We start from the raw sequence: 26,794 nt of genomic DNA, 5'->3' as shown, positions 1-26,794 counted from the left end.
TTTGACTTATTTTATCATTAGTTCTCAAGTACCCTGAAAACTCATCCTTAATAATGAACTCCAACACTTTCCCAACCTCTGAGGTTAGACTAACTGGCCCATAATTTCCTTTCTTTTGCCCCCCCCCCCTTAAAGAGTGGAATGATATTTGCAATTTTTTAGTACTCCGGAACGATGCCAGAATAAAGTGATTCATGAAAGATCATGACCAATGTATATGTTCTCTCTTCAGCAACCATTTCAGAATTCTTTGATGTAGTCCATCTGGTCCAGGTGACCTACCCACCTTAAGAAATTTCAGTTTACCTGGAACTTTTTCTTTGTAATAGCAGTGGCGCTCTCTCCTACTTCCTGACCTTTTAGTTAGTGTCTTCCACAGTGAAGACTGATGCAAAGTACTTTTTAAGTTCATCTGCCGTTTCTTTGTCTCACATTACTACCTCACCAGCATCGTTTTCCAGTAGTCCAATCTCAACTCTCACCTCCCTTTACATAACTGAAAAATCTTTTAGTATCTTGCTTTATATTGTTGGCTAGTTTGCGCTTGTGTTTCATATTTTCCCATAGGGTTTTTTAGTTGTCTTTTGTTGTATTTTTAAAAACTTCCCAATCATCCAACATCCCACTCGCTTTATGATGATAACTTATGATAAGTTCTGAATTTCCATTCCAACATTTCAGTCCATGGTCTCTTCTACTGCCATGATTAGATTATGAGGACACACATGGTGCCCATGGTCTGTTCTTTTATTGTCATTTAGTAATGCATGCATTAAGAAATGATACAATGTTCCTCCAGAAAGATATCACAGAAACACAAGACAAACCAAGACTATAAAAACTGACAAAAACCACATAATTATAACATATAGTTACGACAGTGCAAAGCAATTCCATAATTTCATGAAGAACAGACCATGGGCACGGCTATACTCAGGTTGGAGGAGTAATACCTCACATTCCTCCTACCTGACAGCATGAAAATGAATTTCTCTATCGTTCTGTAATTTTTTCCCCTCCTCCTTTATCTTTTTTCCGTTCCCCATTCTGATTAGCCCCTCACCCTTTCTCTTCTCGCCACCTGCCCATCACCTCCCTCTGGTACCCCTCCTCCTTCCCTTTCTTCCAGCACTGTCCCGAGACGGCAGCCAACCAAGTTGCTCTCTGTTGTTACGGATTTTGTTAATATATTTTTGCTGTTTGATGTGGCTTCAGCAGAGATTTACCATTTTTTGTCACCCTTGGGATACCTTTTTTTGTCATGCCAGTCTGTCCTAGCAGAAACGGCAGACGGATCCATTGTTTACTCCAGGGATCAGCTGCAGAGTCTACAACAGTGTGCTTTTGCCATCGAGAGACCCAAAATTCCCAAGGAGCTGAGGAGAAAATATAGGGGATTTCGGGCTGGAAGAAGCCGATGGACAGGAAGAGAAGGTACAAGCCGTATCTTCCTTCCTTTATCATGGGAAATGTAAGATTGCTCAGTAACAAGGTGGACGGACGAACTAACGTCACTAGTGAGGAACGAAAGTGTGTTCAGTGAGAACTGTTTTCTGTGCTGCACTGAGACATGACTGCACAGGAATATTGCAGACTTTTTTTTCCCATAATTTCCTCCGGGATAACTAAAGTCTTATTTTACCTTCCATGGTCCACTGTCCCCTCCTGTCACCTAGAAGTTTCCTCCTTCAGCCCTTTACTACTTCCACCCATCCCCTCATTCTTCCTTCAACCCTCCCCATCTACCTACCCACCCACCTTTGCCCCTCATCTGGTCTCACCTGTCACCTGTAAACTTGTACTCCTCCCCCGCTCCATCTTCTTAGTCTGGCATCTGCCCTTTCTGTTCTAGTCCTGATGAACGGTCTTGGCCCTAAATGTTGACTGTTTATTTTCCTCCATTGATGCTGCCTGATCTGTTGAGTTCCTCCAGCATTGTGTGTGTGTGTGTTGCTCAAGTGTGCTGTGATATTGTTTTTCAGGCCGGGATGTGACTAACCAGACTGGGTTTGAGTTCTATCCCCCAGATTCAACTGTTCTGGAAGCAGGTTCAAGTCCAGTGTTCTGCTGTGTGGTTGGTAAAGGAAATCGCATCCTGAATTTGACTTTTGACAGCTACAGGTCCACAGTCATCAAATTAAGTGACAGGAGCATGGCTGTCAGTGTGCAGAATATCACTTTGTCAAGAGAATCTGGAGCAAATGTTTGGTGCACTACAATTTCTGATTCTTTTAGTGGAGCAACTGTATTTATTGGCTGTAAGTACAGAGAAGATGCATGAACTTGGTTTCAGTATATGAGCTAAGGGAAACTGCATATGCAGGAGATTCCGGTTAATTGCGACAGCTGCTTATTTGGGCAACTCTTAAAGCACAAAAACTAATGGAGAAAATAGCCAGGGTTCCCTTCATTCACTTGGGACACTATGCCACTTAACTGGGACAGAAGACTTGTGGAACAATTTCTAACTAGTGTCAGTCATGTGCATTTGTGTAGTCGTTAGATACTACACCGTGCTTAGTGAACAGTTCTTAAATAGTGTCAGTTACATGTACTTATGTTCTGATAGTTGGTAAGAAATAAGCAGTAAGGCAATTCAGAATTGTTTTATTCACTATGGTTTCAAGCATTCAGGCATGGAGATGTCAGAAATGGCCGGGAGTGAAAATGAAACTATTTTATTACCTCAATAAATTAAGAACTATGAAGAATTTGAAAGTATTAACAATCATCTTGGTTGTTAACTATGAAAATAAAGATTTGAAGGATGCATTGTTGGAGATGGTCAACTATCTGCACTAGGTGTTTACACTGATTTTATTAATTTACAGTCAATGAAAAGAACATGGATGAATTCCTCCATTGATAACTATTAGGAACTGATACAGTTTTGCAGTACTGTAGTAATTAACATATACTGGATTCATTGTATATGTACATCCTAGTGGTTACAGTCAGTAAGCTAGTGTGCCACACATAGTTCATATCATGTAATTACAATGCACCACACATGTGATACCTGTTTTCCAAGTTTGATGTGTTAATTACTGGGGCACTGGATGTGACAAAGGGCTGAAGCAACTTCCTGCTTTCCCAGTTGACACCCTCCCTCACCAGCCTGTCTTCCTGTCTCTCATGGATCCATCCCCAGCTCTTCCTTTGTCCTTTCCTCCCACCTTTATATATTGGGTATGGCTCCCCTTTTTTTTCCCCAGTCCTGATGAGGGGTCCCAACTCAAAACATCAGCTGTGCTTCACAGATGCTGTCAGACCTGCTGAATCCCTCCAACATTTTGTGTGTTGCTCCTTTTATTCCTCTATACACCTCCTGCTCATATTCCCCATGATGATTTAAGGGATCTGTAATTCAGCCCATGAAAGGGGCCCTCCCCTTCTTGTTTCTAGATTCTGCCCATATGGTCTCACTGGTTGACTCCTTAAGAATGTCAAGTTGACGTCCTTATCAAAAGAACTTTTGTTCACCGTTTGCTTCTGCTCACCAGTCCAGTTCAAGTTTATTGCCATCTGACTGTACATATATACAATCAAACAAAACGATGTTCCTATGGACCGCGCAACATATATACACAGCACATAAACCAAAATGTTACCATGAAAAAGTTAATAAAATATAATTCAAAATACATATAGTGTGCATCACAGTAATCAGTAACCAGTAAACAGCTTGCTGTCCTAATGACGAGACCTTGGTGGTGGCTGGGTATTCATTAGTCTCACAGCCTGGGGGAAGAAATTGTCACCCAGTCCGGCTGCCCTAGTCCTGATGTTCCTGTACCTCTATACTGACTGTAGTGGGTCAAAGAGATTGTGGGCTGGGTTGTAGGGATCCCTCAGGCCCTTTGTGTGGCCTTTTCATCAGGACTTTGGGACAGAAGTTCAGGACTTTGAGTCCTAAACGTGCAATTAAAAAACAAAATGCTGTAGTTTTGAGTGAAACTGCTGGCTTTTACTCAGCCTACTTGAGCATATGTTTCTTTTTTTTTCACTTGAAACATAACTTTATTTAAACAAATAATTCAAGGCCATGTATCTACTTTTGCAGCCATTCATCTGAATTCAGTGAATAGTTCAAAAGTTCAAAGTTCCATTTATTATCAAAATATACAACTCTGAAATTATTCTTCTCCAGGTAGCCATGAAATCCAGAAAAGAAAGGCAGCATGATCAGCAGCCCCCAAACACACCTTTCCGCACAAAAAAAAACAAACAGAAATAGAACAAGAACATCAACCCTCAGATCCCTCCTTCCACATAGAAAAATGAACAAAATGAGCATATGTTTCTAAAATGAATTTCAGAGTGGCTCGTATGTTATCCCCTTTCAGAATTCAAGATTGTTTATTGTCATTCTTCTGTATACGAGGGTAAAGGAGACCAAAATGATTGTTACTCCATTTCCAATGCAACATTAAGGAAAAATAAAAAGCATAAGGAACAATAAATATAGAAGTGAAAGATAACCTATAAAACATAATTTACAAGTAACTGTTGAGTGTTGCTCTGTGTATGTATGTAAGATTACCTTATAGACATTGCAACAGTTGTTTATGCCCTTTATTCAGTCTATCTTATGACATGTATTCCTTTGGTTTTGGTATTCCAGATTATAATTAGTTTTAACCAGCAGTTTACCTAGATAGACTGTGTTTGGATTTGACTGTACTTATTTACATTGTTCAAAGTTCACTGATTATCAAAGTGTGTATATTATATACAACCTTGAAATCCGACATCTTACAGCAGTTCAGGAACAAAGAAACCCATTAGGGCCCATTTTTTAAAAAAAGACAGTCAAACACCCACTATTCAAACAAAGAACAAATTTTGCAAACAATAAAAAAGTAAATAAATAACACTCAGAACTAAAGTTCATGGAAGTGAGTTCACAGCCACGAAGCCAGTCATCAGCTATGCAATGTAGCGGGAATATTTTATAGTTTCTTGACTATTTTAATCAGCTGTTTTATAATTTTTAATTTTCAATTTAGATCCACCTGATACACCAAAAAATGTCAGCTGTGAAACTCGCGATTTACAAACGATGAACTGTACGTGGGAACCAGGAAGACCTACTGAACTAGTTGCAGAGCGTGGGACAATCTATAGTCTCAACATTGGGTAAACTGCAATATTCATTTCTCTTTCACTTTTTGTGAACCTGATCATCAGAGACAGTATTTCTTGTATTGTGACAGAGAAAGGGGGCATTCAATGTATTGAATCTGTGCTAGCTTTCAGAGTCATTCCATTATCTATACAAGAAATTCTGCAGATACTGGAAACTGTTGAGCAACACCAACAGTGCTGGAGGAATTCAGCAGGTCAGGCAATAAGTCTGATGAAGGGTTTCAGCCTAAAACCTTGGCTATTTATTCAATTCCATTATAGCGCTTATTTCTCTGACTTTTGTTTCTCTCCCGTTCCCATTATTGCCCATGCAACTTTGGGATTTGGGAGGAAACCAGAGTACCGGGGTGGGGGGGAGAGAGTTGGGAATGGTGGTGTTGAATCTATGTGGGCATGGGCAAAACGTGCAAATTCTGGATCTAACCTGGTTGGCTAGAGCTGTAAGGGAGCAACACCATCTCCCATGTCACTGTCCCAAATAACTCTAACATTCCTATGGTCACCACGTAACAGCACACTTAAAAATCTTGCTCACTTCTTCCCTTCCAGAGCTCCTTCTCGAGTAGCTCTTGTAGTAGGAGCACGACTTTCCCTAAACTCTTGCTTTTTCTCAGAGAGGTTGCTATTTAATCAGTGTTGATTCAGGGAGTGTTCTCATGTTCATGAAAGTGCACAAAGATAGTCCACAAAACTGATAAAAATAACTTTCTCCCAGTCCTTCAGAATGCATGGTAGTGCAGCAGCAAGAGTAATGCTTTACAGCAGCAGTAGCCAGTGTTCAATTCCTGTGACTGTGTGGATATCCTCTGGATGCTCCTGTTTCCTCCCACATTCCAAAAACGTATAGTTAGGGTTAGTGAGTAGTGGGCATGCTCTGATGGCGCCAAAGGCATGGCAACACTTGCGGGCTGTGCCCTTGCACATCCTCAGACAGTGTTGGTCGTTGATGCAAAGGAAACGTTTCACTGAATGTTTTGATATGCATGTGATAAATAAAACTAATCTTTAATCTTTACAACAGATATCTTTTTGATAACAGATCATTCTGCGTCTAGCTACAGTAGCTAGCTGATGAAGGATCAACTTACTTCGTCCTGTACATTTACACATAATAGGAATCCGTTGTGATGTGGTGTAACTTGCAACAGAACACAACAATATTCAACAATTATAAAGAATTATATAAAATAAGTTAGAAGTTAAAGTACAAAATTGAAATTAAATATGCAGAAATTCATAAATAACATGTATTTGCAATGTCGTCGGCAGCCATCAATCCCAGGGGATCATGGGTTTGCGCCTCTGGTGGACTGTGTCCTCTCCAGGGCACAAGCCTGGGTGGGAAGGTTTGAAGAACCGGCTGTTGCCCATGCAGCGGGTTCCCCCTCTCCACGTCACTGATGTAGTCCAAGGGAAGGGCAAACACCGATACAGCTTGGCACCAGTGTCGTCACAGAGGTTGCCAGAGTGAAGTTGTAAACAACGTCAAACTGCCTTAGGGACCCCAGCTCCGCATTTCTTCCTTGGGGTTTACTCTCGAAGTCTTTCCCATAGGTGGGTATGGCCACAAGGCAGCGGAGGTTAAAAATAAGAATTTTTCTTCTCTATGGGCTGCCATCCAAGGCTGATGAGCCCCATCTGTCTAAAGCAACTAGTTTTGAGGGGCCAGTGGTCCGCTTTTGCCCCTTTTCTTGTCAGTAGAAACGGTTCTGCCGGGCCTAGTAACTAAGCCACACGTGAAGGCCAAGACTTGGACTTGGTTGTCAGAAGCTGTTAAAGTTGCATGCCATTTGGAGCACTTTATAGGTAGTGGGAGCTTATCCCCACTACCACCTCCAGCTATGACAACCTTAGGAACCAATGTAAACAGCATTATAGAAAATGGTTTAAGGTATTTACAGTACATTGACGGGGTAATAGAGGGTGCTAACTAGAATGGCTGATCAGATTAACTGCCCAGATGAAGAAACTTTTAAAATGGCATGAAGTTTTTGTTTTAATAGCCTTGCAGCGCTTTCCAGAAAGGAGCTTTTGGAGAAGGCTGTTTGAAGGGTGGGTAGGGATCGCAGTAATTTTTCCTGCCTGCTTCTTTGTCCTGGACACAGACGAGCCTTGCAGTGATGGTAGTGATGTATTTGTGAAGCTTTTTTCTATCCAGATGCTTTTTCAAAAGTTAAGTGGAATTCATTCTAAAACATCAGCAATGATCATCTCTTTGTCAGATTGAAAGCTCCCGGGACACCGCTGGTCTGTGCTGTGCCATTGATACAGGTGCTAAATACCACACCACCAATACTGCAGGTGTTTCATTGTTTTGTCCTGGAGCTGTGTTTTTCATCAAAGCCTTCTTGCTCTGTAGGTGAACAAAATCCCATGAGATTAGTTCAAATATGAGCAATTGTCTCAGTAACATGGACAAAATATCTCTTTGAAACAGCATGTCTAAAATCAGGCTAACCAGTGAGTTAGAGAAAGGGGCTTCCCTTCCTCCATGTTAACTCTGCTGTCAAATGCATTTCTCCCATTTCACGCACATCTGCTTTCACCCCATCCTCCCGCCACCCCACTAGGGATAGGGTTCCCCTTGTCCTCACCTACCACCCCACCAGCCTCCGGGTCCAACATATAATTCTCCGTAACTTCCGCCACCTCCAATGGGATCCCATCACTAAGCGCATCTTTCCCTCCCCCTCTCTCTGCTTTCTGCAGGGATCGCCCCCTACTCCCTTGTCCATTCGTCCTCCCCATCCCTTCCCACCAATCTCCCTCCCGCCACTTATCCTTGTAAGCGGAACAAGTGCTACACATGCCCTTACACTTCCTCCCTCACCACTATTCAGGGCCCCAGACAGTACTTCCAGGTGAGGCGACACTTCACCTGTGAGTCGGCTGGGGTGATATACTGCGTCCGGTGCTCCCGATGTGGCCTTTTATATATTGGCGAGACCCGACACAGACTGGGAGACCGCTTTGCTGAACATCTACGCTCTGTCCGCCAGAGAAAGCAGGATCTTCCAGTGGCCACACATTTTAATTCAATGTCCCATTCTGATATGTCTATCCACGGCCTCCTCTACTGTCAAGATGAAGCCACACTCAGGTTGGAGGAACAACACCTTATATTCTGTCTGGGTAGCTTCCAACCTGATGGCATGAACATTGACTTCTCTAACTTCCATTAATGCTTCACTTCCCTTTCATACCCCAATCTGTTATTTATTTATTTATTATTATTATTTTTTTCTCTCTCTTTCTCCCTCTGTCCCTCTCACTATACTCCTTACCCATCCTCTGGGCTCCCCCCCCCTTTCCTTCTCCCTGGGCCTCCTGTCCCATGATCCTCTCATATCCCTTTTGCCAATCACCTGTCCAGCTCTTGGCTTCATCCCTCCCCCTCCTGTCTTCTCCTATCATTTTGGATCTCCCCCCCCTCCAACTTTCAAATCTCTTATTAGCTCTTCCTTCAGTTAGTCCTGACAAAGGGTCTCAGCCTGAAATGTCGACTGTACCTCTTCCTAGAGATGCTGCCTGGCCTGCTGCGTTCACCAGCAATTTTTATGTGTGTAACCAGTTAGTTATTTATTTTTAAGCTTATGTGACTTGTGTGGCTGAGTATTTCGTTTCTGTGCATGTGAACTTGCACTGGACTTCTCAACTTGAGTTTTCATGTTTCTACACTTTGATTTGTGGCCATGCTATCAACAGGTATCAATAAGGTGGATGAAAGTGAGATCACAGGTAGATAGAGTTGTGAAGAGAGCTCTTGGCACATTGGTCTTCATAAATCAGGAGTTGGGATGTTATGTTGAAGATAATGGTGAGACCTGATTTGGAGTATTGTATGCAGCACTGGTCACCTACCTACAGGGAAGATATCAATAAGTTGAAAATGTATAGAAAATTTGCAAGGATGTTGCCAGGACATGTTCGGCACAGCATTGTGGGCCGAAGGGCCTGTATTGTGCTGTAGGTTTTCTATGTTTCTCTGACGTGAGGACCTAAGTTGTGGGGAAAGGTTGAATTGGTTAGGACTTTATTCTTTAGCGCATAGGAGAATGAGGGAAGATTTGATAGAGATATACAAAATCATGAGGGGTGTGGATAGGGTAAATGCAAGCAGTGCAGAACTAGAGGTCATGGGATAAGGGTGAAAGGTGAAATCTTTAAGGGGAACATTGAGGGAGAACTTCACTCAGAGGGTGATGTGAGTGTGGATTGAGCTGCCAGAGGAAGTGCTGGAAGCGGGGTTAATTTCAACATGCAAGAGAAATTTGGATAAATATATAGATGGGAGGGGTATGGTCTGGGTGTAAGTTGGTTGGTCTAGATCGGCCACAGGGCCTGTTTCTGTGCAGTAGTGTTCTATGACTCGATGACCTTATCACTAATTGTTTGTCATTCTTTAGGTCATCACAGAACTGCCTTCCATGTGGCAACGCTTCAAAGCTGTGTCTCCAATACTGGTGTAGTTTTCCCATTTCAAATAGGAGTGCTAAAATTAATGTATCGATACATGCAAAAAACCCACTAGGGAAAGCACTGACCAGTTTAATTGTGGATGTGACCCGTGTCGGTAAGTATATCAACTGAAATAGAACTATATTCTAACTACTAGAATCTTTTCTAGTATTTCTTTTGTGTTTATAATTTGCTGCAGTACTGCGAAGTCTCTTCAAGGTATGCCTAGCCTGAAGAGGTCTAAATCTTCTTTTCAGATGTTCATTGAGACCCTCTCTTGCTGCTCCTCTGTGATTGCTGCTGCCCTCCAACTCTTTGATCTCCTCCTAGCTTGTCCTCTTCCCCTCTTCCCTCCTTTTCATTCTGGCATCTTTCCCCCTTCCTTTCCAGTACTGATGTAAGTTCCCAACCTGAATTGTCAACTGTCTATTCACTTCCATCGATACTTGCAGCATTTTGTGTGCATTGCTGTGGATTTCCAGCATCGGCAGAATCTCTTGTGTTTATATTCTAACTACACTGATATTTCTTCTGTGTTGAAGTTTAACGTTTCAATCAGCCCATTCAAGTGCTGATACTTATGCAGCAACCCAGACAGAATAGATTGGCAGTAGATTTGACCAGGTTATCCATAAAATAAAACGGCAAATGGAGTTCTCTTATTTCTTTAAGGATAAGTTACAGTGTTTCTACATGTAAGTAACATTACTTGCACAGAACATGTGCTTTCTAGCACTTTGTCATTATAAAATTATCTTTCAGTTGTTTAATTTGCCACGTGGCTGCAATGGGCTGTGTGGGTTTGTTGGGTCTGAAGGGTCTGTTAACAAGCTGTATTGCTAAGTAAAAAAGACATTCTCCCCCCCCCCCCGTTAGATTAGACTGTTTAATTGTTATTTTCTTTGCAGTTTAACAACTGATTGCCTGCTTGTATTTTACGTAGCTACCTATATACGTGTATAGATGGCCCCCGTTTTCCAAGTGTTCGCTTTACGACTCCTCACTGTTAAGAAAAATCTACATTGGTTACCTGTCCTCACTAACAGAAGGCTTTTTCACTGTTATGAAAAAAGGCAGCGTGAGCCCGAACAGCCAAGCTCCTCCCCCGGAACTGCATTCTAGCCGTCATTGCTTAAACGCGTGCTTTATCTTGATTTATTTTGTGCATCTGTTAGCAAGATGAGTTCTAAGGTATCGGAAAAGCCTAAAAGAGCTCATAAGGGTGTTACACTTAGCATAAAAGTAGACATAATTAGGCGTTTCGATCATGGTGAACGAAGTAAAGACATTGTCCGCGCGTTGAACTTGCCTGCATCCACCATTTGCAGTATTTATACACAGAGAAAGAATTTTGAAAGCTGCTGATGTGACTGTTGGTTCTGCTCGTAGCAAAGTGGTCTCTCTTAGTCGGAATCCAATAATGGATAAAATGGAAAGTCTATTGCTTGAGTGGATTGATGGGTGTACAAAGCATGGTGTTCTGTTAAGTTTTCTTATACTTAGAAAGTATAAGTCAGTCTTTTTAATAAGCTGAAACAAAGCACTGGATGATGGTGATGAAAGTGTTGCCAAAGTGGAATTTAAAGGTAGGCTTGGGTGGTTTGATAGGTTTCTGAGGCGAGGGCAGCTTCATAGTTTAAGCAGTCGTCTCCAACCTCCAGGCCGCTGACCGATACCGGGCCACGAAGGACGCAGTGGTGCAGCGGTAGTCAGGACGCACCCAGCACATCTTTAAGAAAAAAGCTGAAGTAAACAAGCTAATTAATTAGGTGTCGCCCAGCATGTAAATATCGGCCCAGATCAGAGTCGATTGCGTCAGGTGGTTATTTATATAAGCAAGTGTTTAACTGTGACGAAACTGCAATTTATTGGAGTCTTTCCGATTCCAGTAGGTGAAACTATGCTGTACATACATTAATTTTTTACTTTATATAGGCTGTGTATTTTTATGTGTTATTTGGTATGATTTGGCAGCTTCATAGCTTAAAGGTTACTGGAGAGAGTGTTTCTGCCGACAGCGCTTGCACCGTGTTTTTGCCGAGAGCGCTTCCGCGAGATTTTCGCTACGCTAGTCAGTGCTGCAGAAAAGTATTTCTACTTTTATATAGGCTGTGTATTTATCATATCATTCCTGCTTTTACTGAATGTTACTGTTATTTTAGGTTTTACGTGTTATTTCGCATGATTTTGTAGGTTATTTTTGGGTCTGGGAACACTCAAAAATGTTTCCCATATTAATAAATGGTAATTGCTTATTCACTTTACGACATTCTGGCTTACGAACCATTTCATAGGAACGCTCTACCTTCAGATAGCGGGGGAAACCTGTAACTGTTTAGTATGTTTCCTAGTGGTCACAGTATGTATATGCAGTTGTTCAGTGTGTCCCCTAGTGGTTACAGTTCTTTGCATGATTCTGGAAGCTCCTCTTGTTATCACATTATTTGAATCAGGGCTACCTGATTGGTTAATTCTTATCTACAAATTTGAATCGAATGTTTTTTACCTTATGGTATAAAAAGAGCTGGGCAACTTGCCCCACCAACTACTTTAGTCTTTCTACTCTTTGTTCTTAACTAATGGTCTTTCGCAGCTCTACATTTCCAGTTCTCTTTTTTCTATTAATGTTTAAGAAAACAATCATGAAGCAACAAGTTTTGTGCCTCTTTTTCTTGACTTCCAAAATAACTAGGGTCAAAACATCAGAATTCAACACCTCCCTATAATTTTCCTCCAATTTATAGAGAATTTTCTAATGAATTCAACCTAGCAGAAGTGTGACGGGGTCCTGAATTACCCCATGAACTGTGCTTTTAAAAGAGAGAGAGAGTTGTGAAACACAGACACCTTGTTAAAAAGAGAAAAAGAGAGAGAGAGGCGAAGACTGCTCACGGTTTGTTTATACTTTTACAAGGATACTGGCAGCTTCTGTGTTCTTGCAGAGAGAGAAGGGAGGAGCTGTTTGATGGACAGCTCGTATTCAGCACGGTGAGATAAATAGGGCAGCTGTTAGACCTGGAGACACATGGTTTTGGACACTGAATGAGCTCTGTTGTGCCCACAGAAAAGGTGGGTTTTGGAGGATTGATCAGGCGGATCGATCAGTGACTCTCGCAGTGTGAAAAGGGAGTGACCGGTGGAGAGTCATTCGTGTGCCCAACCCTCGCCTGGGTTGATAATTCCACCACAGAAGAATGGTCCCCTTTGTTGTGGTCACAGTCGGTGACTTCTAAAGGATTTAGGAGGACAACGGGAAGATCAACGGCATCAGCTCACCTGAAGACTCAAATCTCCCCCTCTCTCTCTCTCCATCACTACTCAACTCAATACCACGAACTGAACTGAACTTTACTTATCATCGTAAGACTATCTGTTTACCCCTAGACTTGAAGGAGCTTGGTTTTCATACATATTTTCACACTTAGTGTATATAATCATTGCTAACCTGTTTGATATACCTGCATTTGTATTACTGTATGGCGTAGTTACTAATAAATATTATTAGTTAATAGCAATACTGGACTCCAAAGTGTTTTCCATTTCTGCTGGTTCTTTAACTCCTCACAGGGTACGTGACAGAAGGTATATAAAATTATAAGAGGCATTAAGAGGGTAGATGGTGTTTTTTCCAGGGTAGAAATGTCAAATTCTACAGGGTGTAAGATGAGAGGGAGGAAAGTTTAAAGGAGATTTAAGAGGTAAGATTTTTTTAATGTAGTGCATGTTGGGTACCTGAAACACGGTATTAGGGAAAATGATGGAAGCTAATACAGTAGCAACTATTGAGTCATTTAGGCAGGCATGTAAACAAGCAGGGGATAGAGGAATTTCCACCATATGCAGGTAGATGGGATTAGTGTGGATTGGCACTGACATGCTGCGCTGAAGTGCCTGTGATGTGATTAATTGAAAGCCACTAGTCCTCCCTTGCAGTGTCTGATGAGAATAGCACCATTAACTTGTTTTGAGAAAAAGATACGATTTTAAAGCAGTTGTACATTTTTCATGTTTTATTTTAACCCTTCCAGTTCGCCCCTTTGCTCCTCATCAGCTGAAAGAGGAAAATACAACATCAGACAGCATGACTCTGACCTGGATGGATCAAATTCATTATACAGGCATTGACTTGCTTTGTGAGGTGGTGATCCAAGATGAGTCTGGGCAAACTATGTCAGTAAGTAAATATTTCTTAAACATCACATCATTTCTTCAATCCTCACTTTTCCTGATGTGGCGATGCTAATTTTTAACTGGGATTGGCTGCATTCAGATAAACTTTGTAATCCCATTACCTTTTTTCATCCCGTAGGTCCCAATGAAGGATCTTGGCCCGTATTGTCTACTGTTTAATTATTTAATTAATTTATTGATTGATTGAGTGTGGGAAAAGCTGCTTCTGGTCCAACGAGCCGCACTATCCAGCAACCCACCCAATTAACCCTAGCCAAATCACAGGACAATTTACAATGACTTACTATCCTACTATCTGGAACTACTTTGGACTGTGGGTGGAAATCAGAGCACCTGGTGGAAACCACGTGCTCACAGGGAGAAACATACATGTAAACTCCTTACAAATGGTGCCGGAATTGAACTTCGAACTCCACCCTGAGCTATGCTACTGTGGTGCCATAGTTGTTGCCTGGCCTGCTGAGTTCCTCTAGCAGCTTGGCAGGCCAGGCAATGTCCTGATCAATTGAGTATTTTCAGCCTTTTTGTTTATATTTTAGATTTTGCCTTTTCATTTGATACTTTCTTGTCTAACATATGAATATTTCTGTATTACAGCTTAATTATTCTGTGCATGGAAAACCAACAAATGCACAGCAGATGATAACACTAAATAATTTACAGCCCAACACGGAGTATTCTATCAGAGCTCGATATTCGTCTGTACAGTTTTGGAAATGGAGTGAATGGAGCAACGTTGCAGTGGTCAGAACTAAGGTTGCAGGTGGGTTACTGGGAAAGGCTCTTCCTCTAAGGCTCGAGATGTGTGACACCCATAGTGTCCTCTTCATTCTAATTATACATATTTCTAAAAATAGATATTACAAAGTTAGACACTGTACTTGTTTGATACAAAATAAAATTCCCTCCACATATTGCCAGGATAAGGACTGCATATGCAACACAGAACATTGCAGCACTGCACAGGCCCTTTGGTCTATGATGTTGTGCTGACCTTTGAACCAACTCTAAGATCAATCTAACCGTTTCCTCCTACATAGCCTTCTGTTTTTCTTTCATCTATGTACCTATCTAGGAGTCTCTTAAATGTTGCTAATGTAACTACCTCCACCATCACCCCAGCGGGGTGTTCCATGCAACCTCCACTCTTGTAAAAACAAACCTAACCCTGATATTCCCCCTATACTTTCCTCCAATAGCCTCAAAATTATGCCCCTTATATTAGCTGTTTCTTCCTTGTCTCTGGCTTTTGATCTACGTATGCCTCTTATCATTTTGTACATCTCCATTAAGTCATCACTCATCCTCCTTCACTCTTAAGTGAAGATCCCCAGCTCTGTCAAGCTACCTTCATAAGAGGTGCTCTCTAATCCAGGCAGCATCCTGGTAAATCTCCCCTGCGCCCTTTCTAAAGCTTCCACATCCTTCTATAATGAGACAGCCAGAAGTGAACACAATACTCTGTGTGGTCTAACCAGGGTTTTATAGAGCTGCAACAGATGGTTCAAGAACTGTGAAGAAGTTTCTCTTCTGTCTGTTTCTTCCCTCACAAATCGTTTGTCATTGCAGCACCATCAGTGAGCCTGGATGTATGGAGAACAGTTCTGCCAAACCGCACTGTGATCATTTACTGGAAGGTAAGGAGCAACAAGAAACCACAAGATGAAAGTCTTGAAAGATGCACGATAGAAGTCTAATGAATGAAAGAAAAAATGGATAGGGTATTGACACTTCTGTTGTGCAAAGGTTTGTTCATTTGGAAACACACCAGCAGGTCAGGCAGCATTGGTGGAAAGAAAAACAGATTTAATGTTTCAGGATGAAGGCTCCTCATCAGTACTCGGACTAGAGAGGACAAGTTAATGTAAAGTTGCAGAGAAGGAGAGGAAGGGATGTATAGGAGAAGGGTAATATCTTTGGTAGGATCCCAAAGGTCAGGCCTGTGATCAACAAGTCCTGAGGGTAAAACAAAAAGTTGAGCTCCAGAGCTTGTGAAGTAGAGTCTGTGAGTGAGGGACTGGAGGTAGAGGCTGTGAGTGAGGGACTGGAGGTAGAGGCTGTGAGTGAGGGACTGGAGGTAGGGTCTGTGAGTGAGGGACTGGAGATAGAGGCTGTGAGTGAGGGACTGGAGGTAGAGGCTGTGAGTGAGGGACTGGAGGTAGGGTCTGTGAGTGTGGGCCGGGGACTGGAGGTAGGGTCTGTGAGTGTGGGCCGGGGACTGGAGGTAGGGTCTGTGAGTGTGGGCCGGGGACTGGAGGTAGGGTCTGTGAGTGTGGGCCGGGGACTGGAGGTAGGGTCTGTGAGTGTGGGCCGGGGACTGGAGGTAGGGTCTGTGAGTGTGGGCCGGGGACTGGAGGTAGAGGCTGTGAGTGTGGGCCGGGGACTGGAGGTAGGGTCTGTGAGTGTGGGCCGGGGACTGGAGGTAGGGTCTGTGAGTGTGGGCCGGGGACTGGAGGTAGGGTCTGTGAGTGTGGGCCGGGGACTGGAGGTAGGGTCTGTGAGTGTGGGCCAGGGACTGGAGGTAGGGTCTGTGAGTGTGGGCCAGGGACTGGAGGTAGGGTCCGTGAGTGTGGGCCGGGGACTGGAGGTAGAGGCCGTGAATGTGGGCCGGGGACTGGAGGTAGGGTCTGTGAGTGTGGGCCGGGGACTGGAGATAGAGGCTGTGAGTGTGGGCCGGGGACTGGAGGTAGAGGCTGTGAGTGTGGGCCGGGGACTGGAGGTAGGGTCTGTGAGTGTGGGCCGGGGACTGGAGGTAGGGTCTGTGACTGTGGGCCGGGGACTGGAGGTAGGGTCTGTGAGTGTGGGCCGGGGACTGGAGGTAGGGTCTGTGAGTGTGGGCCGGGGACTGGAGGTAGGGTCTGTGAGTGTGGGCCGGGGACTGGAGGTAGGGTCTGTGAGTGTGGGCCGGGGAATGGAGGTAGGGTCTGTGAGTGTGGGCCGGGGACTGGAGGTAGAGGCCGTGAATGTGGGCCGGGGACTGGAGGTAGGGTCTGTGAGTGTGGGCCGGGGACTGGAGGTAGAGGCCGTGAATGTGGGCCGGGGACTGGAGGTAGGGTCTGTGAGTGTGGGCCGGGGACTGGAGGTAGGGTCTGTGAGTGTGGGCCGGGGACTGGAGGTAGGGTCTGTGAGTGTGGGCCGGGGACTGGAGGTAGAGAACGTGAATGTGGGCCGGGGACTGGAGGTAGGGTCTGTGAGTGTGGGCCAGGGACTGGAGGGTAGGGTCTGTGAGTGTGGGCCGGGGACTGGAGGTAGGGTCCGTGAATGTGGGCCGGGGACTGGAGGTAGAGGCTGTGAGTGTGGGCCGGGGACTGGAGGGTAGGGTCTGTGAGTGTGGGCCGGGGACTGGAGGTAGGGTCCGTGAATGTGGGCCGGGGACTGGAGGTAGAGGCTGTGAGTGTGGGCCGGGGACTGGAGGTAGGGTCCGTGAGTGTGGGCCAGGGACTGGAGGTAGGGTCTGTGACTGTGGGCCGGGGACTGGAGGTAGGGTCTGTGAGTGAGGGCCGGGGACTGGAGGTAGGGTCTGTGAGTGTGGGCCAGGGACTGGAGGTAGGGTCCGTGAGTGTGGGCCAGGGACTGGAGGTAGAGGCTGTGAGTGTGGGCCGGGGACTGGAGGTAGGGTCCGTGAATGTGGGCCGGGGACTGGAGGTAGAGGCTGTGAGTGTGGGCCGGGGACTGGAGGTAGGGTCCGTGAGTGTGGGCCAGGGACTGGAGGTAGGGTCTGTGACTGTGGGCCAGGGACTGGAGGTAGGGTCCGTGAGTGTGGGCCGGGGACTGGAGGTAGAGGCCGTGAGTGTGGGCCGGGGACTGGAGATAGAGGCCGTGAGTGTGGGCCGGGGACTGGAGGTAGGGTCCGTGAGTGTGGGCCGGGGACTGGAGATAGAGGCCGTGAGTGTGGGCCAGGGACTGGAGGTAGGGTCTGTGAATGTGGGCCGGGGACTGGAGGTAGGGTCTGTGAGTGTGGGCCGGGGACTGGAGGTAGGGTCCGTGAGTGTGGGCCGGGGACTGGAGGTAGGGTCTGTGAGTGTGGGCCGGGGACTGGAGGTAGGGTCTGTGAGTGTGGGCCGGGGACTGGAGGTAGAGAACGTGACTGTGGGCCAGGGACTGGAGGTAGAGGCCGTGAATGTGGGCCGGGGACTGGAGGTAGGGTCCGTGAGTGTGGGCCGGGGACTGGAGGTAGGGTCTGTGAGTGTGGGCCGGGGACTGGAGGTAGGGTCTGTGAGTGTGGGCCGGGGACTGGAGGTAGAGAACGTGAATGTGGGCCGGGGACTGGAGGTAGGGTCTGTGAGTGTGGGCCGGGGACTGGAGGGTAGGGTCTGTGAGTGTGGGCCGGGGACTGGAGGTAGGGTCCGTGAATGTGGGCCGGGGACTGGAGGTAGAGGCTGTGAGTGTGGGCCGGGGACTGGAGGGTAGGGTCTGTGAGTGTGGGCCGGGGACTGGAGGTAGGGTCTGTGAGTGTGGGCCGGGGACTGGAGGTAGGGTCTGTGAGTGTGGGCCGGGGACTGGAGGTAGGGTCTGTGAGTGTGGGCCGGGGACTGGAGGTAGGGTCTGTGAGTGTGGGCCGGGGACTGGAGGTAGGGTCTGTGAGTGTGGGCCGGGGACTGGAGGTAGGGTCTGTGAGTGTGGGCCGGGGACTGGAGGTAGAGGCCGTGAGTGTGGGCCGGGGACTGGAGGTAGGGTCTGTGAGTGTGGGCCGGGGACTGGAGGTAGGGTCTGTGAGTGTGGGCCATGGACTGGAGGTAGGGTCTGTGAGTGTGGGCCGGGGACTGGAGGTAGAGAACGTGAATGTGGGCCGGGGACTGGAGGTAGGGTCTGTGAGTGTGGGCCGGGGACTGGAGGTAGGGTCTGTGAGTGTGGGCCGGGGACTGGAGGTAGGGTCCGTGAGTGTGGGCCGGGGACTGGAGGTAGAGGCTGTGAGTGTGGGCCAGGGACTGGAGGTAGAGGCCGTGAATGTGGGCCGGGGACTGGAGGGTAGGGTCTGTGAGTGTGGGCCGGGGACTGGAGGTAGGGTCTGTGAGTGTGGGCCGGGGACTGGAGGTAGGGTCTGTGAGTGTGGGCCAGGGACTGGAGGTAGGGTCTGTGAGTGTGGGCCAGGGACTGGAGATAGAGGCTGTGAGTGTGGGCCGGGGACTGGAAGTAGGGTCTGTGAGTGTGGGCCAGGGACTGGAGGTAGGGTCTGTGACTGTGGGCCAGGGACTGGAGGTAGAGGCCGTGAGTGTGGGCCAGGGACTGGAGGTAGGGTCTGTGACTGTGGGCCAGGGACTGGAGGTAGAGGCCGTGAATGTGGGCCGGGGACTGGAGGTAGGGTCTGTGAGTGTGGGCCGGTGACTGGAGGTAGGGTCTGTGAGTGTGGGCCGGGGACTGGAGGTAGGGTCTGTGAGTGTGGGCCGGGGACTAGAGGTAGAGTCCGTGAATGTGGGCCAGGGACTGGAGGTAGAGGCCGTGACTGTGGGCCAGGGACTGGAGGTAGAGGCCGTGAATGTGGGCCGGGGACTGGAGGTAGGGTCTGTGAGTGTGGGCCGGGGACTGGAGGTAGGGTCTGTGAGTGTGGGCCGGGGACTGGAGGTAGGGTCCGTGAATGTGGGCCGGGGACTGGAAGTAGGGTCTGTGAGTGTGGGCCGGGGACTGGAGGTAGAGGCCGTGAATGTGGGCCGGGGACTGGAGGTAGGGTCTGTGAGTGTGGGCCGGGGACTGGAGGTAGGGTCTGTGAGTGTGGGCCGGGGACTGGAGGTAGGGTCCGTGAGTGTGGGCCGGGGACTGGAGGTAGAGTCCGTGAATGTGGGCCGGGGACTGGAGGTAGGGTCCGTGAGTGTGGGCCGGGGACTGGAGGTAGGGTCCGTGAGTGTGGGCCGGGGACTGGAGGTAGGGTCCGTGAGTGTGGGCCGGGGACTGGAGGTAGGGTCTGAGAGTGTGGGCCGGGGACTGGAGGTAGAGAACGTGACTGTGGGCCAGGGACTGGAGGAAGAGTCCGAGAGTGTGGGCCGGGGACTGGAGGTAGGGTCCGTGAGTGTGGGCCAGGGACTGGAGGTAGAGGCCGTGAGTGTGGGCCAGGGACTGGAGGTAGGGTCCGTGAGTGTGGGCCGGGGACTGGAGGTAGGGTCTGAGAGTGTGGGCCGGGGACTGGAGGTAGAGAACGTGACTGTGGGCCAGGGACTGGAGGTAGAGTCCGAGAGTGTGGGCCGGGGACTGGAGGTAGGGTCCGTGAGTGTGGGCCAGGGACTGGAGGTAGAGGCCGTGAGTGTGGGCCGGGGACTGGAGGTAGAGGCCGTGAGTGTGGGCCAGGGACTGGAGGTAGGGTCCGTGAGTGTGGGCCAGGGACTGGAGGTAGGGTCTGTGAGTGTGGGCCGGGGACTGGAGGTAGAGTCCGTGAGTGTGGGCCAGGGACTGGAGGTAGAGGCCGTGAGTGTGGGCCAGGGACTGGAGGTAGGGTCTGTGAGTGTGGGCCGGGGACTGGAGGTAGAGTCCGTGAGTGTGGGCCAGGGACTGGAGGGTAGGGTCTGTGAGTGTGGGCTGGGGACTGGAGGTAGAGGCCTGATCTGCAGGTTTGAGAGTCTGGGGCATATCTTGGGGTTGGTGACCTGTCTGTGAATCTAAGGATGTGGGTGGGTGGGATGGAGGCAAAGTTTAGCTGCTGTTGTTTTGTTGCATGGACTGTTCTGGTGAACTTTGTGGGTATGTTATGCTGGCGCTAGAATGTGTGGTGACACACGGGCTGTTCCCAGCATATCCTTAGTTACTGAAAACCACATACTTCGCTGTATGTTTTCATGTACAAGTGAGAAATAAATCAGAATCTTAGTTGAAATTGAGAGAGGAATTACATTTCAGCTGGACCAAGTTTTCTATTGGTCCTTAAAAAGATTTAAGGATTAGTAAAGTATAATAATCTACTTTAATTTCTAATTTTCTTTGCCCATTGCAGCCACTGTCAGCCAAGGATGCAAATGGTCCAATTTTATTTCATAATGTAACTTGGTCAAAAATGGGAAGTGCTTTGATCGATAGCACTCGTGTCCATGGAACAGATGTACGAGTTCACCTAGACCAAGCTGGCTACATTATCACTGTTGTGGCTCAGAACAAAGCAGGAACATCGTTGCCTTCTGTGATCAAGATCCCTCCACAGCAAGATGGTGAGTGTAAAACTCCCAAGTCTGATCAGTGGGATTATCTGCTCCTCTTCGATCAATGCTCTCTGAATTCGACTGATTTGAGGAGAGCAGGGACCCCCTCCATCCAGTCCATGCCCTCTTCTTGCTGCCACCATCAGGCAGGTGGTACAGGAGACTCAAGTCCACACCACCAAGTTCAGGAACAGTTGTTACCCCTCAACCAGAGGGGGTAACTTCACTCACACCATCACTGAACTGCTTCCAGAACCTATGAACTCAATTTTAAGGACTCCAGAACTTGTGCTCTTGATATTTGATTGTTTGCATGATCTGTTGTCTTTTGCACATTAGTTGAGTCTCTGTCGTGTGTGGTTTTTCCATTGATTCTATTGTTTCTATTTATAAAACCGTAAGACATAGCAGAATTAGGCCATTCAGCCCATTGAGTCTGCTTCGCCATTGCATCATGGCTGATCCCAGATCCCACTCACGCCATACATCTGCTTTGTCACCATCACCTTTGATGCCCTGACAGATTAAGAAACTATCAATTTTTGCTTGAAGTATACCTACGGTCTTGGCCTCCACAGCTGTCTGTGGCAGAGTATTCCATTGATTCAGTACTCTGGCTAAAAAAAAAAATTCCTCCTTACCTCTGATGTAAAAGCTTTCCCCTCAATTTTGAGACTGTGCCTGTAGTTCTGGACATTCTCACCATAGGAAACATCCTCTCCACATCCACCTTATCTAGTCCTTTCAACATTCAGTAGGTTTCAATGAGATCCCCTCACATTCTTCTAAATTCCAGTGAGTACAGGCCCAAAGCTGCCAAACATTCCTCGTATATTAACCCCTTCATTCCCAGAATCATCCTCACAAACCTCCTCTGGACTCTCTCCAATGGCAGCACGTCTTTTCTCAGATATGAAGCCCAAAACTGTTGATAATACTCTAAGCACGGCCTGACTACTGTCTTATAAAGCCTCAGCATTATCTCCTTGCTTTTATATTCTATTCTCCTTGAAATGCCAACATTGCATTTGCCGCCTTTACCACAGACTCAACTTTTTACCAAAATGCATTATTGTACATTTCACAACACTGTATTCCATCTGCCACTTTTTTGCCCATTCTTCCAATTTGTCTAAGTCTGTCTGTAATCCTTATTGTGAATGTCAGGAAGGAAATGAACCTCAGGGTTGTACTCTATATCAGCGGTCCCCAACCACTGGGCCGCGGACCGGTACTGGGCTGCAAAGCATGTGCTACTGGGCCGCGAGGAAACGATATGAGTCAACTGCACCTTTCCTCATTCCCTGTCATGCCCACTTGAACGCACGCGAGGTCATCAGTCAGTCATTAACCTGCATTTACTCGATGAGTAAAAAACAAATGTCGCTTGAGAGTTTCTTTGGTAGAGGTGGTAGAGCACATAAAATGCCTAATGATGATAATGCAGAGGCAGCTGAGGCCAAGACTGTATAAATAAAAAAAAAACTTCCTTCAACAGAAAATACGACAAGTTGTACATAAAATATGGCTTTATTGCGACCGGTGACTCGCACGCTCCAAGCCCCCTGTGTGTGATATGTGGAGACAAGCTGTCTAATGAGGCAATGAAGCCCTCAAAACTGCTTTGGCACTTTGAGTCCAAGCACCCTGCACTTAAAGACAAACCCGTTGAGTTTTTTGAGCTGTAAAAACATGAGCAAGCAAGACAGAAGCAAGTGCTGACAACCACCACCTCCACAAATGCTGCTGCTCTGAGAGCGTCGCACTAAGTGGCTAGCCGTATTGCTAAGGCTAGGAAGCCTTTCGCTGTTGGTGAAGAATTGATTCTGCCTGCTGCCAAGGACATGTGCCGTGAACTGTTGGGAGAAGCTGCAGCTAACAAGATGGCACAGGTTTCTCTTTCAGCTACCACAGTTTCAAGGAGAATCGGTGACATAGCGGAGGACATTGAAGCACAGCTGTTGGAACGGCTTAACGAGTCTGGTTTCACTACCCGAGTCAAAGAGGTTGCTCCGGAATGCCAGTCTACACACTGTGTCACATACTGGGAAATGCTGGCTAGCCAAAAATTGTCACCTGATCTTAATAGTGTATTGAGTGACGTTGTTGAAGTTATCAATCACATCAAAGCAAAAGCCCTTAACTCACGTCTGTTTGAGCAGCTTTGCGAGGAAATGGATGCAAAGCACAAACACCTTCTCTTACACACTGAAGTCAGGTGGCTATCAGGAGGAGAGCCCTGGCTACTGTTTTTGAGTTAAGAGAGCAGCTGCAGAGATTTCTTTCAGGAAGAATGTCACTACTGGCAGCACACTTCAGTGACGAGGAGTGAATAGCAAAACTCGCTTATCTGTGTGACATCTTCAACTTGCTCAATGAACTCAATTTGTCACTTCTGGGGAGAATGACAACTGTCTTCAAGTTGGCAGATAAAGTGTCTGCTTTCAAAGCCAAACTGGAACTGTGGGGACGGCGAGTGGACAGGGGCATATCTGACATGTTCCCAACATTAGCTGGGATTTTGGGAGAGACTGAGGCTGCATCGTTCTTCTCACAGCTGGTGCGCGATCACCTATCTTCACTGTCGACAGAATTCGAGCGTGACTTCCGAACTGCAAATGACCCAAGACGTGCAAAGGAATGGGTCCATGACCCATTTGTGAATGTCCCCGGTGAATCATCCATGTCAGTGCGGGAAGAAGATCAACTCCTCGAGCTTGCAAATGACGGTGGGCTGAAAGGTATGTTTGACATAACATCTCTGCTGGCATTCCGGATCAAAGTCAAGGCTGAATATCCTGAGATAGACATGAAAACACTGAAAATGTTGCTTCCATTTCCAACATATCTCTGCGAAGTGGAGTTTTCTGCAATGAATGCAATGAAAACTAAGTTGCAGAACAGACTGGACATAAGGAACACCCTTATGACTTATAATTGAATCATCACTATTTATACGAGGAAAATATGCACTGTGTGTTTAATATTAAACTCGTTAGATAAACTCTTAGAAATGAAATTGAGTGTATTAGCCACTGATAAGTGACTTATAGTTGACTTATCACCTATATTCTGGTCGTGATTAAGACCCCCCCCCCCCCCCCGCCCCAGTCAGCCGGTCCGCAAGAATATTGTCAATATTAAACCAGTCCGCGGTGCAAAAAGGTTGGGGACCTCTGATCTATATAGTGACATATCCAGTATGTACTTTGATAATAAATTTGATTTGAACATATTTATATTTACCTCCATTTCTTTCTAGTTGAAAATGTGACCCTTGGGAGAACTGCTGGTTTTGGGGATGGATTCAGTGTGACTTGGCCCAAGCACCAGACTGAGAGCTGTGGTTATACCGTACAGTGGTGTGAGTCCTTGAGTTTGCCTGTGTGTAAGGTGAATTGGCGTAAATTTCCTGCAAATACAACAGGTGCCACTATAAAATCAGGTATGTTTTTCACACTGATGAGTGATCTTGTTTGCGTGTGTGTGACTACTGTCTTGTTTTTGCCCGCTCTCAGAATCCCGGTGAAGAGTAAAAACATAGAAGGCAGCTCTAATGCCATCAAGATCTTATCAACTGTCGGGCAACAGCAATTGAGTACTCCCACTCCACAATCCATTTCCATATCCCCAAAACTTCTTTGTGCTCCTTATAGAACATTACATTGAATCTGCCTCCACCTTGATTGTTCGTCAGTCTTTGTGTAGTTCTACACTGATTCTTTTGTTTCTTTGTTTTACTGTGAATGCCTGAAAGAAAATGAATCTCAGTGAATGCCTGAAAGAAAATGAATCTTCAGACCTGAACCACTCATTGTGTTTAAATAGTCATCTCACTTTTGGTTATTTTGCCGATCACCATTTTGAGTCTGTTAGTACTTGATTCCTGTCCTCAGAGGAAGCAATTTCTCTCTATCTGCTCTGATTGTACGTTTCATGTTTTTAATACCTCTTGGATCAGTGTTCCTCAGCTCATCCAGTTCACCCACTCGTCAATAGACCCTCCTGGTCTAAGCACATCAACACCGTGGCCGAGAAAGCTTCCTCAGGAGGCTAAAGAAATACAGCGTGCCCCTTTTGACCTTTGCCAGTTTTTAACGATGCACCACAGAAAGCATCCAATCCCGATGCATCACAGCTTGGTACAGCAATTGCTCTGCCCAAGACCACAAGAAACTGCAGAGAGTTGTGAACACAACTCAGCACATCACAGAAATCAGCCTCCTGTCCATGGATTCTGTCTACAGTTATCACTGCCTCAGTAAAGCAGCCAACATAATCAAAGACCCCTCCCAGCCTTGACATTTTCTCTTCTTCCTCCTCTCGTCGGGCAGAAGATACAAAAGCCTGAAAGCATGTACCATTTCTGTTCCACTGTTATCAGAGTATTGAACAGTCCTCTAGTGTGATGTGATAAGATGGACTCTTGACCTCATGATCTACTTCATTATGGTGTTGCACCTTATCGCCTGCATGCACTGCACTTTCTCAGTAACTTTAACACTTTACTATATTCTGTTATTGTTTTCCCGTGTACTACCTCAATGCACCGTGTAATGAAATGATCTATAGCGGTGACCTGCAAATAGTTTTTCACTGTACCTCAGTGCGTGTGACAATAATAAACCAATTTACCGTCGTGCAGAAGGAATCATTCAGATAGATCTTTCATGTACCTTCTCCAAAGCCTTATCTGTTGAGTGTATTGCCTAGAAATGGGCATACCAAATTCTTTGCTCTTGTACTCTATGCCTCCATTTAAAGAGAAAAATATTAGATTAAAGGTTAGCTTTATTTGTTACATGAACATTGAAACATACAGTGAAATGTGTCATTTACGTCAATGACCACCACATTCTGAGGTGGGTCCAATTACAGTGTTTAACAAATAGTTAGACAAGTATATGGATACAAAAGGTTTAGAGGAACATGGGCCTAGCTAGAAGTTAAAATTGTCTACTATTACATCCCTTTTATTTTTGCAGCTAGCACTGATCTCCAATTCACACTACTGAGGCCTCATCAGTGACTTTCTCAAATGCAATATACTGTCCTTGCTTGTACCCTCAGTGCTCTAACTGAAGGCCAACATACTAAACATACTTTTCACCAACCAGTCTAATGGTGACATCGCTTTCAATGAACTATGCACTTGTACTCCCAAGTCCCTCTTTTCCATTACATTCCCTAGTGCCCATAGGGGTTTGATTTTCCAAAAGGCATCATCTCACATTGGCCCAAACCACAATCCATTTGCCACTCCTTGAACTGGTCAATATCCTCTTGCAATCTACAGTAACTTTCTTCACTTTCAACAACAGCTGCTTCTATGTCCTCCATAAACTTATTGATCAAGCCTTGTGCATTCGGAAGTTGCATTTCAAATGCAGCTGTCCTTGTGCTTATCACTGACTGGATCTGTAATTGTGTTTTCAACAGAAGCCTTCCAGTCTGGTGTGCAGTACAGCCTTGAGGTGTACGAGTGCAGGGAAGATGGGGATCACATTCTGAAGAAGCTGCTTGGCTACACACGTGAACTGGGTAAGGAGAGCAACCACAGGACGTCAATTTCCGATACCTCCCAAGTGCTGTAACCAACTGCCGTTTAAAGGCATTGGTGCCAGCTCTGCTCATCTAATAAATGTACTAGTTTTAGTTGGGACTCGGGGAATAGAATTGTCGTAGAGCAATTCAGCACTGAAGCGGGCTCTTCAGCCAATTTAATCCATGCCAAACTAATCTGCCTACTCCCATCACACTCTCACCACCCTCTGAATGAAGAAATTCTTCTTCAGGTTCCCCTTAAACAGTCCACCTTTCACTCAACCCATGATCTCTAGAAACACAGAAAACCTACAGCGCAATACAGGCCCTTT

The 26,794-nt window shown here is 46.2% G+C and overlaps 1 protein-coding gene across 3 annotated transcripts in view; it reads left to right on the top strand.

The window, feature by feature from the left end:
* lifra (LIF receptor subunit alpha a) overlaps positions 1-26,794 on the top strand; it is a 196,928-nt gene that overhangs the window by 148,590 nt on the left and 21,544 nt on the right. For all 3 annotated transcript variants that reach the window (XM_072257527.1, XM_072257528.1, XM_072257529.1), the window contains 9 exons: positions 1,983-2,258; positions 5,010-5,139; positions 9,555-9,721; positions 13,635-13,780; positions 14,395-14,560; positions 15,367-15,434; positions 20,717-20,927; positions 24,181-24,363; positions 26,358-26,459. In XM_072257527.1, coding sequence (XP_072113628.1) covers positions 1,983-2,258; positions 5,010-5,139; positions 9,555-9,721; positions 13,635-13,780; positions 14,395-14,560; positions 15,367-15,434; positions 20,717-20,927; positions 24,181-24,363; positions 26,358-26,459 — 1,449 coding nt within the window. The remainder of the gene's footprint in view (positions 1-1,982; positions 2,259-5,009; positions 5,140-9,554; positions 9,722-13,634; positions 13,781-14,394; positions 14,561-15,366; positions 15,435-20,716; positions 20,928-24,180; positions 24,364-26,357; positions 26,460-26,794) is intronic.

The sequence above is a fragment of the Mobula birostris genome, chromosome 5 (assembly GCF_030028105.1).
Source record: "Mobula birostris isolate sMobBir1 chromosome 5, sMobBir1.hap1, whole genome shotgun sequence".
NCBI lineage: Eukaryota > Metazoa > Chordata > Chondrichthyes > Myliobatiformes > Myliobatidae > Mobula > Mobula birostris.
This window is presented reverse-complemented; position numbering and strand designations above follow the sequence as displayed.